Source organism: Triplophysa rosa, unplaced genomic scaffold (assembly GCF_024868665.1).
Source record: "Triplophysa rosa unplaced genomic scaffold, Trosa_1v2 scaffold232_ERROPOS241259, whole genome shotgun sequence".
Classification (NCBI taxonomy): domain Eukaryota; kingdom Metazoa; phylum Chordata; class Actinopteri; order Cypriniformes; family Nemacheilidae; genus Triplophysa; species Triplophysa rosa.
Genome location: NW_026634249.1, coordinates 28343 through 41593, shown reverse-complemented (window position 1 = coordinate 41593; position 13251 = coordinate 28343). Strand labels below are relative to the sequence as shown.

At 38.3% G+C, this 13251-nt stretch overlaps 2 protein-coding genes across 9 annotated transcripts in view; both read right to left on the bottom strand.

The window, feature by feature from the left end:
• Window positions 1–13251, bottom strand: part of LOC130550080 (neogenin-like) — a 71516-nt gene that overhangs the window by 45363 nt on the left and 12902 nt on the right. The gene's annotated exons all lie outside the window — the stretch shown is intronic.
• LOC130550081 (zinc finger BED domain-containing protein 4-like) lies at window positions 9158–11689 on the bottom strand. The gene is made up of 2 exons (XM_057327436.1): window positions 9852–11689; window positions 9158–9765 (listed from the first exon to the last, which is right to left on the bottom strand). The coding sequence occupies exons 1-2, from the start codon at window positions 11543–11545 to the stop codon at window positions 9612–9614; spliced, it is 1848 nt and encodes a 615-aa protein (XP_057183419.1). The 5' UTR covers window positions 11546–11689; the 3' UTR covers window positions 9158–9611.

Below are 13251 nucleotides of genomic sequence, written 5' to 3'. Positions count from 1 at the left end.
CGCGAAGGGACGTGCGTGTTTTCACCCGTCACTTGTTACTGACTAGACATATGTGATGCGATCTGGGAAAACTCGTCGAATGTCACGCTGGGACGCGGGAAAGACAGTTCACCTATCAAAGTAAACCACATAACATGAAGAATGAAGGAGTATCAATGCACACTTCCCGCCAGTCCTGTGTAAACTACGGCATGCAAAGTTTTTTATACAATGTTTTCGTGAGATGACAGAGCTCCCCGTCTGCAGCACCGGGAGTTATCCGATCGCAAAACATACAAGGGATGATCAAAAGTCCAGACACTATGCACATGATAAACAAGGTAAAACTTGCTTCACTGCTTATTAGTTGTTGTCCGTAATGTTTGCTAGTTTCCTTGTGTAGTGATAACGGCAGAGCTCTCGTTCTGTAAGTGTGCCCACACCATTTTCCTTATTTTCGTTTTATTCAAACGGTTTTGTACAGTATTTTTATAGACTTCAACACTAGGAAATGTTTTTTTTTATTAAATTGTTATTAGAGTAAGTCTTTTACTACTCTAAGTGACTTTTACTTGTGATACTGGACTGTTGTGCTTTTATTTTCATCACTTAACTTTAAACCCGTTTTCCTCCAAATTCCGTTCCTGTAAATCCTAGCGCTTCAGCCGACCTCAGACATAACTTTTGTTACACAAGGTATGAGCAAAATAAAAACTGATTTGGAAAGGGCTTGAATATGGTATCAAAAACTGTAATATATAAATTTTCACCATGTGTTGGGTTTTCCCAGATCGAATCACATATGTACATAAACATTAAAACATTAAATATATAGATGAATATAAACAACAACGGCTTTATTGGGCATTCAGATGTATTAAAATACAACAAGTTCCGAGACGCAAGTACAGCGTGATGACGTCACGAACATACTAATTACCACATAACGCCACCTTGCACCATAGTGACGGGTAATAATAGATTATGAAGGATTTTTTACGAGCCTGTCAGTCAAAATGACGGACAATAAAAAAGTCTAGCGCAACCTCTGGTGTGTACGTGTGAAAATGCGTGAGTTGCAGTCAGACAGAGAGGGGAGGAGCCTATAGGCCCGTCAGTTAAACATAGTGGATGTAGCCGATGAGAGAAGATGAAAAGAACGATTGACAACTTTTTCGTGAATAATGTTAAGATAAGGCCTGATCTGTCCGAAAATCATAAGCAATGCTCTGACACGGAGCCATCAACCTCCCAGGTTATGTCAAGCCCTGGTCCATTTATCTTGAGATGTTTTAAGTTTCAGTTCAGTGAAGCACTTTAAGCACCAACACTTTTTCAGTAAGTGACCTTTCTTGTAGAATTGTGCTTCAAATAAAGAACTTTATGTTGACCAGATTGTTAGTTAATCATTTACAAGTCAATTTTGCCTATATGGACAGCGATTTAAAAAAAGTGAACTGATAAAACTGCTGTGTTAAATGTGATGCGGTCAAAAATTTGGGTGCACCTAACTTTTGTGCTGGTGCACCTAAGAAAAAAAGTTAGGCGCACCAGTGCAACCAGTGCAAAAAGTTAGTCTAGAGCCCTGCATTCTCTATCAAACACCTCCATCACATCTGAAAGGTGTATAAATGAGCCATCGGCATCTGTTAACACAACACGTCCACAAACCACACCGGAGCATCATGGGACAAAAACAAGCCTCATACCCTCAGGACAACTAACAAGCCAATTGGTCACGGCCAATCATTCTCTTTCTCGCAGAAGTTCTTGTCATCAATAATAGGCTCAGATGCAGAAAGGGAGAAAATAAGGGGAAGCGAGCGTTTTCCACGAGTCACCAAGGAGCTGTACGCCTCTTTAAATCACTTCCATCGCTTTTCAATTACACGCTGCAATTTACCGCCAGGGCCAATATGATGACAGAGGCCGGAGAGGACTGCAAACAGAGCTGAAGAGACAGCATCTCAATACACAAAACAAGGTCAGGAAAAAATTCTGCGCCTTTAAAAAGATTTATGACAACACACCACAGTGTGAACAGATATTTAATTTGACACTAAATGAGATTGTGTAGGACAACAGAAAGGAAAGAAATAAGAGAAATCTAGAGAATTATTACGAAATTAAGAGCAAATTAATGAATGCTTTTAACTGAATTTATGTTTGAAGTGATTTAGTACTGTATGTTATGTTATGTTATGTTATGTTGTTGTATTTTGTATGTACTGTATGTTCATCTTGGCCAGGACACTCCTGTAAAATAGATTTTGAATCTCTTGAGTCTGGTCAAATATAACACATCCAGTCTTGTTCATTACATTAATAGACACAATTATTTATCCATTAAATATCACACTCACACACACACAGCAGTTAAGTTAAATTACACTAGAAAACGTCCATATTTGAACCAACCCAACATTTATCAGTAAATAAATGCTTACAGCCCAGTTTCTGATTGGGTGAAATGAAATAACCAGTCCCAGGTCTATATATATTATTCAGAATGAAATGCATGTAAAAGCCAGTGGGTATGACAGGTGTTGTAAAACTCTATTCAGTAGAGTCAGGGTCATATTTACTCAGGCAGTTCAGATAAATGAACGGCTCTTCCTATTGGCTTCCTGCATAACACAATAACTTCCATAGAGGAAAGATCATCAATATAACCAAATAGGGATGTAACGATTCACCATGAGCCGGTTGAAAATCGATTATAATGTGTGACGATTCAAATCGGTTGAGGTGTGAACTGAATCGCAATAAATTTTTTGAACAGCAGGGGCCACCATGTTCACTGCAAACCTAAACGTGGACATGCTGATATTTCTTAAATGCAAAAAAATCCAAGAAAAGCACAGAGAGTATAAGTTTGTTTATATTAAAGAGACTTTTTCTATTATTAATTTGGTATAAAATTGCAGTTTAGTTTTGTTATTTGAAATAAAACAATTTTATTATACAAAGAAACGTGAAGCATTTAAGAAATAATGCAAGGGAAGTTGTTCATTTCTAATTTGTTTCAACTCATTTTGTAAAAATAAATCGTGAATAAATCGCATCGTGAGATCAGAATCGTGAATCGCATCGCATCGTGAGCTGAATGAATTGTTATATCCCTATAACCAAACCTTGACTAAATCCACTGGCTCTTCAAATCTACAACACCAAACACATGAAAGTGTTTGTTTAACCTGCCTCAGATGAGGGTGTTAAAGTAAGCCTAGAATCTAGATCACTAGATTTATGATAATGTCAAAAAACATCAACGTTCAGGTCAGAAGTGGATTCCTGAAGAGTTTAGGAGGACAGAGGTTCTCTCTCACTCCACATCTCACAATCTAATTTACTCCTGATCAAACACAGCGTGTACTTTGAATATCCCTCTAAATCTCGTGAAATTGTGAGATTTCTTTTCTTGTCTTTCATGCGCCACATTAAACTGCATTTTATCCGTTAAGACTCACAGCATGATGAAGGACAGAGCTGATATCTATCAGAATCACATCTCACACCATTGACACTGAATTACAAACCACTTTCCCTTATGGCGCTTTTCCACCGCATGGTACCGTCAGGTTTAGTATGACTCGACTCAGCACAGCTCATTTCACTTCGGCTCACTTTGCTTTTCCAAAGCAGTTTAGTAGCGCTTCAAAGTGGGTGGGGATTATAAACTTATCGTCATGGTTGCGCCGCCTCTACTGCCATAGCATCATTGTGAACGTGACAAACACACGCACAACTAGGGCTGTGCAAAAATATCAATACATGTAACTATCGCAATATTTTTTTTTTCAATAGTGTATGGATAGTGATACCTCTATCGATAATTTTTTAAAAATCATGTCATATACATACGGCCAAAAGTAAGTGGAAGAGAGCATGGTGAAAAATATAAGAACTAGTGCTGTCAATCCATTAAAAAAATTAATCGGATTAATCACAAATTTTTCTGTGATTAATCACGATTAATCGCACATAACAACAATATTTTAAAATATACTTTTACATTTTAATAATTTCACATTTAATCTTCAAATTGATGTAGAAACAACATATTTCTTTAACAGCATCATTTTATGAAAGCTAACATTTTGATATTAGTAATGTAACTGATGTCTCTATTAAATTGATTATTTTAACATGAATTATAGCCATTCAACAGTATAATTGAGAGCTATCATAGAAATATACAGAAATTGAAGGAAGTTCTCAAACACTTTACAGTCTTTAATGCTAAATTATAAATAAATGCAGAAGAATTCTCATTAAAGCTACAAAATCACATTGATTTCTTCTTTATTTTGTTCTTTGATTAACATTAGTGACAGGAGTCACAGCAGCACGTTTAAGAACGCGGCCCCTTTAAGAGCTGCCCAGATGCAGATCTGACCTCACCGCACTCCCATTTTCACAACTCTTTGCATTCATTTAAGATTTTATTTTACACTTTGAAGTCTTGCTTAAGAAAATGCTAGACAAAACGGGCTTTCTGACATAATCTTGTGTGGTTTTATCCATTCAAGCACGAAAGAGAACTTTAACACGGATGCGCTGTCTGACAGAGATTCACCGACGCAGCCTTCAGCCCATGACTGTTTACACCAGACTGGACCTCTGCGTTGCGTTTTGCCGCGTCCCACAGTTTAGAAGCTGTCTATCTTCATTGAACGCCTCAAAGCAACTGTTTCAAAATCGCGCTTAAGTGGTTTAAAAGCCTGTACAGAATAAGAGCTGATTACATAATGTAACGCTAGACAAAGGATGTAAAACAAACGGATGCTGCGTTAATTGCGATATAATATTTTCTCACGCGTTAATTGAAAAAATTAATCGCATGCGTTAACGCGTTAACGTTGACAGCCCTAATATAAGAAGCTTCAGGAGCTCTCAGAGATGACGTGTGGGTGTGCTTTGGTTTTCAAAATAAGTAATGGAGTAATGAGTTATATAAATAATGCTGTTTGTAGCTTCACAAGTCATGACACAAGTCACTTGGCTACTGCAGTGCATTAGACAGAAAGTTTATTAAGAAAAGTACAATGACATTTATTGAGCTTATATAAGGATGTGACACCAGCACATTCTACAGCACGGATGAACCAGAGGTTTTTATTCTGCCCATGTTCAGTCGTTTTAACTGTAATGCACCACAATCAGACAAGTGACTTGCGTGCGCTCCTATATTCCCCTGTGCTACCCACTTGGAGCGGAGCGCGACAGAGGTGGGTAGTAACGCGCTACATTTACTTCGTTACATTTACTTGAGTAACATTTTGGAAAATATGTACTTTTTAAGTAAATTAAAAGTGTGTACTTTTACTCTTACTTGAGTAAATTTCTAATAGAAAATCTGTACTTTTACTTCGTTACATAACTTACATTGCGTGACGTTCCTTCGTTCCTTCATTTTAAAATATGCTTTTTAAAACGCGTTGTTTATTTCAAGGTGTCGTCTCTTTTTACGGGCATTCCCGAGTGATCGATTCTTTTGAGTCGATTCTTTTGAAAGCATTAATTGAACAATGGGCAAAACCATTTGAATAGGCTAATGAATCAGTTCAAATGATTTGTTCAGTTCGCAGCACGATCTGAATCATCTGAAGCAGGATTACTCACTCCTCGTAGCGCGAAACTTAAGAACACAGACCAGAGCGTTGGATGAAGTGGATATTAATCTATATCTATACAATAAAACTGCAAATGTGTCATATTGTTTGCCAGCAATAGATAAATGCCCGCCATATGCGCGCACCCGCGCGACCTGTTCGTCAGACACCAGCAACATGCGCGTAACCTGTCAGACACAGAGACGTGGGCTTGCAGAAATATACATTTGAAGAACAGAAGGAAGAAAACTATGTTGATGGGCGTTGGGTCGGAATGTTTCTGTTTTTACAAGTAGTTTCAAACACTGAACGAGAAATGTTTGTCAAATTGATTCACAGAGGTGGACAGTAACGAAGTAAATTTGCCTGAGTACTGTACTTAAGTACACTTTTTGAGTATCTGTACTTTACTTGAGTATTATTTTTTCTGAGTACTTGTACTTTAACTTCACTACATTTGAAAGACAAATATCATACTTTTTACTCACTACATTTATAAAAAGGTCCAAAAGTAGAAAATGGTTTCTATGCAGCGGGGTTTCCTGTGTGCGCAATTTATCTGGCTTGCGATCTGCCAGGACCTTTTACTGTTGCCAAGTATTTCAGTTTTTCTAAGCTCGCAGGTTTTCCGGCAAGCTTTGAATGGCCATTTGGCAGATTTTTTTAACGCAAATCTGGCAACTCTGGGATCTTCCCCGCTAAACTGAATGTAAACGTAGGCGCTGCTACACAGTTGATAGCACTCTGAAAAGCAAATAGAACATAAAAGAGGAAAAAGGCACATGTTAAAGTGTGGTGTAATCATCTGTGGTTACGATCAGTCAAAGATCGTGAAACATTGTCATGAAAATGATCGGCATAACGGCTAAACGGTAAATAAGCATCACATACACCTTGAGCTACACGTGCGTGTTAACTTCTGATCTGCTGCTATATCATTTAAAGCGATTTGTGAAAATGAATGATGTTTTTACTGAAGTAACTATAGTTGAAGTATTCCTGTTGAAATAAAAACAATAGAACCCTGCCCAAAATACAACATAAAATGTAATGGATTTAATGGTTATAATGGGAATTGTACTATGGATACTTGTTGTCTACTTGTATGTGATGGTATTCTATTGCTGGGATGGTAAATCCTATTGGAATAAAACCCAAAACACACTACAAAGAGGAATTTAATTTAAAAATCTCATTCTAATTAAAAAATTCATTGTTTTTTTTCAGCAGGGGTGGTATTTGCATTAAAACCACAGTATCCACAAATTTACCATTTTCTAAATATAGGAACCATACTCCAATTAATAATCTTTAGTAAAACCACACAACTAAACATACCATAGTTTCATTATATTCATTATTATACTAGCTATAGTTTATGTTTGTAGTTAAATTATGGTAATAAGTCCAACAAACACATGGCTTCTACACTTTACTATTTACAAGAACCTTACTACTTACTGGTAAATTGCTGCTAAAACTGGTAAAGGGAATATACAAAATAAAAGAACACTGCTCATAAATACATATAGGCCTAGGGGGCTAATGAGGATAATTAGGCTAAATGATCATACAGGATTATATCTAAACTAAACATATTGTGCTAAACATATAAAGCTCTTAAAGGAGTTGCTCACTGCAAAATTTGCCCCCATTGACTTTCCATAGTAGGAATAAAAACTACTATGGAAAGTCAATGGGGGCAAATTTTGAAGTGAACTACTCCTTTAATACAACTGATACTGTGAGCTACTCTGTGTATTCAGTAGGTTGCTTCAGAGGCATAAGGTATACGACAATAAAACAATGCACAACTGACATAAAGGAAATTTACTTTTAATACTTGAGTACTTTTAAAAGCACGTACTTCTGTACTTTTACTTCAGTAAGAATCTGTCTTTACAACTTTTACTTGTAGTGGAGTAATATTTGACCAGTAGTATCTGTACTTTCACTCAAGTAAGGAAGTTGTGTACTTCGTCCACCTCTGTTGTTTACAAGTAAGAGCGTTTCACAACACACACGTGACACAACACGAGAAAACATGATCTTTGTTCAAAAATGTGTATTTCATTTAAGAGAGCACTGCAGATGTTCTAGATCATCTTAGGAGTTTAGTTCATGCTTTAGTTTCACATGGTCTATTATTCTAAATAAGTTGTGTAAACTACATTGACATCAGGACTAGATGAAATTTACAGAAATGCTTGTCTCTTCTGTGTCTATTCTTTAGTCTCTAGTTTATTGCAAAGATATCTGCTTATGATAATTAAAAATATGGATTAAAATGTAATATTAAAATATTGGCGTTAATATTAATTTTATGTAGTAGGCCTATATAATCAGATACAAAGTAACTAAGTAACTAGCTACTTGAGTAGTTTTTTCATTGCATACTTTTTTATTTTTACTCAAGTAAATTTTAAAATAGTGACTTTTACTTTTACTTGAGTAACAATTTCTCTAGTTACTTGCACTTTTACTTGAGTAAAGATTTTGGCTACTCTACCCACCTCTGGGCGCGCCCACAGTTTGAGAAGCCAAACCTCTGATCTAAAGGTCCATGCATCACACATCATAGCCACTCTGCAGAGGTAAGGGATGTTTTTACACTTATCCTGACAGAAAACCTGGTGCTGGTGCACAGCATGTTGTATTTCTAGCTCTACTTTTTACAGTTTCTATTTAAAGTATTGCAATATATCGCGAATGCGTATCGTATCGAAATACACAGCAATATATTGTATCGTGACCCATCTATCGTGATATGTATCGTATCGGGAGGCACTTGCCAATACACAGCCCTACGCACAACACAGGAGTAATGGAGCATATCGATGGCGGATGGCAGCAAAACAAAATACTGCTAAAATACCAGAAAGTTTAGGAAATCTTACACAAAGAGCAGACAACAATCTTTTGGTTTGCTCGACAGCGCATGAGGGTAAGCTAATGTAGCATTTAGCATTGCGTTAAGAGTCTCAGTCTCTATTTTACTGTCACGAAGCATATAACAAAATGCAAATATTACGTATTAAAATGCGTATTCATGCGTTACAAATCCAGTGACGCTGGTAATGATTCTCTCTGCCCAATCAGTGATCTGTGTGTAAACACATCACATTTTGGTATCGGTACAGTACGCTTGGAACCTCAACTGAGGTGGTACTAAAAAAAGTATCAGGTACTAGGTACTGTACCCAGTGGAAAACCCCCCAAAAGTGAGCTGGACCGTGCCGTACCGTGCAGTACTATGCAGTGGAACAGTCACCCCACCCGCGGGGAACACCTGAACCCACGGCCTTGCTCTGCTCGGTGCTCACAAACATGTGTGTGTGTGAGGATGAGAATCGCTCAAAAGACTCTTGGTTAATTGTCAGAAGCATCAGTGTGTGTGACACGGCTGTCATTCACAGGTTTATGTGTCGCCGGCTGGGGTCTAATTGATGCCTGTGAGAGAACACAGTAAAATACAGCCGATGATGATTAAATCTAGGGATGCACCGAAATGAAAATTCTTGGCCGAAGCCGAAGCCGAACTTGATGTGAAACACTTGGCCGAAGGCCGAATAATACCGAACACCGAACATGTATTTTTGTGTTGCAATTTTGCTATTTATTTAGCCCATTTTATCACATTACATTTATATAAATAATCAGAATATGCTTTTTACTATTTTGTATTGCTTTTCAATAAAATATATATAATAATAACAAAACTATTAAATTTAAAATATTTATTTAACACTGAACATTATACATATCAGCAGACAATCAGAAAACTTAAGCACAATATAACTTACAAATAAATTAGGAAAATAAAATATTTGGTCATCTTTTAATGGCCCTTTTTGAAAAGCCATGGGCCTATAACTGTCTGCTTAAAGACTGTAACTGTATATTTATTTACTGTAAAAAACTTGCATTAAGTACTGCATTGAAAAAAGTACAACAAAGTGGATGAACCCACAACAAATAAAAGATAATTCATGAATAGGCTATATAAGCCTGCTTAGCCTATTTTTTAAGGAAAAGTGGCAGGTTCTTTTTGATGAAAAGGAGTTTCTCTGCTTTTTCACACGAAAGTCGGTTCCTCTTTTCATCAATTATATGAGATGCAGCGCTAAACAGTCTCTCACTGTCAGTACTTGTAGATGGAGCAGACAAGTACCTAGGATCAGAATAGTTACATTTTTAAATATTTATGTTTCGAGACATTGATAAATAATATAATTTAATATTTAATCCCCTTCTTACCTGCGTGCCATCTGTGCCAGGTCGGGAAAGCGGCTTTGATTGTTCCTCCAATATTCTAGAGGGTTATTGCTCCTGGGGATGGGGACATCTGAGAGATAACAATCTAACTGCTGCGCGGTTGAGCTGGTCCTCTGTAGTACATTCGGGATATTTTCTTGGAGGATCTCTTCAAACATGTCGGACAGCGATGATGTGTGCGGCTCATCTGTAGTACGGGCCCGTTTTCTGTCCGTGTTGTTTCCCGCTTCTCCTGCGCTGTGCGTCCCCTGACCGTCTACGTCACCGAGCGGCTCCAGCTCTGCTTGTATCATTTCTCGTGTGCGCTGCTTTTTTCCCACATCAAAATAGTTATCTTTATAACGAGGATCAAGCACAGTTGCAATGCAGTACAGGGGTTCGGACTCCACCTGACTAAATCGTGTGGAGACAGCCTCTAACAGTGCACTTTTAGTTGTTTTCACTCCGTGGTCCGTTTCAGCCTCTTTGTTTAGAAGACGCTTCAGTGCTGCCAGTAAGGGGATAACATCTGCCACAGATGAATCAGATGAGCTTATCTCCTTTGTTATCTGCTCAAATGGGGCCAGAAGAGAGAGCACGTTCTCTATTAACACCCAATGGTATGCTGTGAAAGTCGCAGGCAGTTCATGATCTGCTAGGTATGCAGCCAGGACTCGCTTTTGCGCAAAAAGGCTCTCCAGCATATAATATGTACTGTTCCACCTAGTGCTTACATCTTGTTGGAGACGTTTTGGTGGCATTCCGAACTGCTCTTGGACAGATTGTAGGTGCGTGTAAGCAAGCGGAGAATGCTTAAAGTGACCAATCATTTTTCTGCCAATCGCTATCACATCCGCTATACTGCGCTGACTCAACAATCCATCGTGAACTGCTAGTTGAATTGTGTGTGCCGTGCAGCGTATCCCTTTCAGACCGCTTTCCTCCATGGCTTTGGTCACATTTCTTGCGTTGTCACTGACTACCGCATGCACTTTAGATCGGTCTATATGCCAAGTGTCAAACATCTTGCTGAATGCATTAGAGATAACTGCAGCTGTATGGGACCCCCTGAACTCTTGTGAGTGAAGCACAACCTTTCGTAGCTTAAAATCTTTGTCAATCCACTGTGCGGTTAAACTCAGCATGCTGGTGGGGCTTACATCCGAGCTCCATATATCAGTTGTGAAACTGAGTGCTGTAATATCTGTAGCCAAGAGCTCGTGTACCTGAGTTGAAACGACGTTATACATCTCAGGTAAGCACACGTCTGAGAAATACCGTCTGCTAGGCATGGTGTAACGGGGCTCAATAAAATCAATGAGCCTGCCAAATCCAACATCCTCTACTATGGAGAATGGCTGATCATCCAATGCGATAAATTCCATTATCTTTTTAGTAATTCCTTTAGCTTTGGCACTATCGCTGGCAAACCTCTTGGTCTTTTCTAAAAAATCAACTACAGATGGAGTGGGTGTGGGGGAAAGAACTTTCCTTTTCGCTGCTGATGCCGCTGCCGCGTCTTTCTCATACTCTGCATGCTGATCGGGGTGTCTTGATTTTAAATGTTGAATCAAACTTGAAGTGCTGTAGGTTTTTGCAGATGTACCCCCTCTAGACAATTCTGCAGGACAGTGACTACACACAGCAAATTTTGCGTCTTTTTCAGACACTTTAAAGTGTTTCCACACTGCCGACATGTTTACTGCTTTACTGTTTACTGCTTGCGTGCCTCACTATACGCTCACGCAACTCTAACGTTACGTTCGCTGCGTCAATGTTCGGTAAAAATTATTCGGCCATTTCACAAATTCGGCCGAACACCGAACATGCCTTTTTTGCTATTTTCGGCCGAATATATTCGGTGGCCGAACATTCGGTGCATCCCTAATTAAATCATGCCCTGGACTTCATATATTACAGCAGAAAAAACATCACGATAAAGGGTTATTCAGAGTCCCCTGAGAAGTGTTCATGGACTGTTTGATGAATGTGTTCTGTCATTATGACACCGCGTGTATCGCTGACGCCTTCAATCACGTCTAATTAGCAAGAACAGCTCTTTCTTTCCGACGCCTACTTTAACCATAAACACCACAAAATATCAGTGTGAGGATGAAATGAATTGTTTTCCTGACAACAAAATGAAGTTAGCAGAATTCCCATCAGCAGAATCTTCATCTGTCAGTGGTACAAATCCCTGATCTCCTGCTTGTGCGTTTATTAAATATTCATGCAAAATGGTTCATTTATTTCGTGACCAATAAGAACGCAGGACTGTGAGCTCACGTTTAAATCTCAATGTAAATGAGCACAGGAAAACACCTGCAAGGACCCGCCTGGCTCTTCCCATCAGTCATTGAGGCAATATAACCTCCTGGAGGTTCACAGCGGGAGCAACTTAATCATGATGTATTTTACATATCAGAGGAAGGGTGATCATTATTCACAAACTGCACGAACAACAGATGAAGCTACTGACCTGTTACTGGTGTTGTGCTAAAACTAAAGAAGAAAAAGAAACAAGTATACCTCATGTTTCAAAACACTCGCTCTTGGCTACACAACACCTCACCTCGTCCTGTCTCTATAAAAGGTCAAGGGTCATTCAAAGCACCTGTCCATAAAGCTAATGGTGAAAGACCAGTTTATCATCTGTCAGTCATCTCCCTTCATCTGTCTGTGATGCACGATACAAAAAGACATTCATGTCAGCTTGACTGCTCTTTAGATGCATCATTTTGTAAGAGGCGAGACGAGTATGAAGATTACTTTAGATTGGGTTCACGTGTAAAGTATAATAAGGAAAGCACACTGTACAAGCTATAAAGAATGTCATTAGTTTGCACTTCTTCACTTCATTTAACAGTACGAGCATTATCACAGTTATAAGACAATCCGTATCCTAAACAAAAACGCTGCTTTGTTTGACGGCCGTCCATTAAATAAGACCAAAGAGTTTAGACATTAGAGCTGGGCGATGCAGCTGAAAAGTGGATCATCGATATAATGTTTTATATCATTTGATATTGATTATTGATGCATTTTAATAGCCTTTATTAAGACCAGCAGAAAACATGGTTTGAATTTTACTCACATTTCCCAATTTTAACTGTTTTACTGTCAAGTGTTTTATGTCAGAAGAAATGTCTGAGTCAAATCGCTTTAAAGTTTAAACTTTAAAATACATGCTAATAATAAACTGACGAATAACCGAAATGTCTTGTATAGAGATACGCTGTTAAATAGTGGATGTGTGTCACGCCGCGTGTATGCACCCGCGCAGTCATAGATGAACACTGTATCATCATGATTAATCATCTCTCTGTGAAAGCTCAATCCAAACTTGGTTGCAAACCTGCGCTATTTGTCAAAACAATGCTGGCACTGTCTAGGAAAATAAAAG

What these genes read in the sequence shown, in the direction of transcription:
- LOC130550081 (XM_057327436.1), bottom strand. Translation starts at nt 11,545, where the DNA reads ATGTCGGCAGTGTGGAAACACTTTAAAGTGTCTGAAAAAGACGCAAAA. An exon ending in CTGGCACAGATGGCACGCAG is followed by an intron (nt 9,766 to 9,851) that starts GTAAGAAGGGGA and finishes TTCTGATCCTAG; the next exon opens with GTACTTGTCTGCTCCATCTA.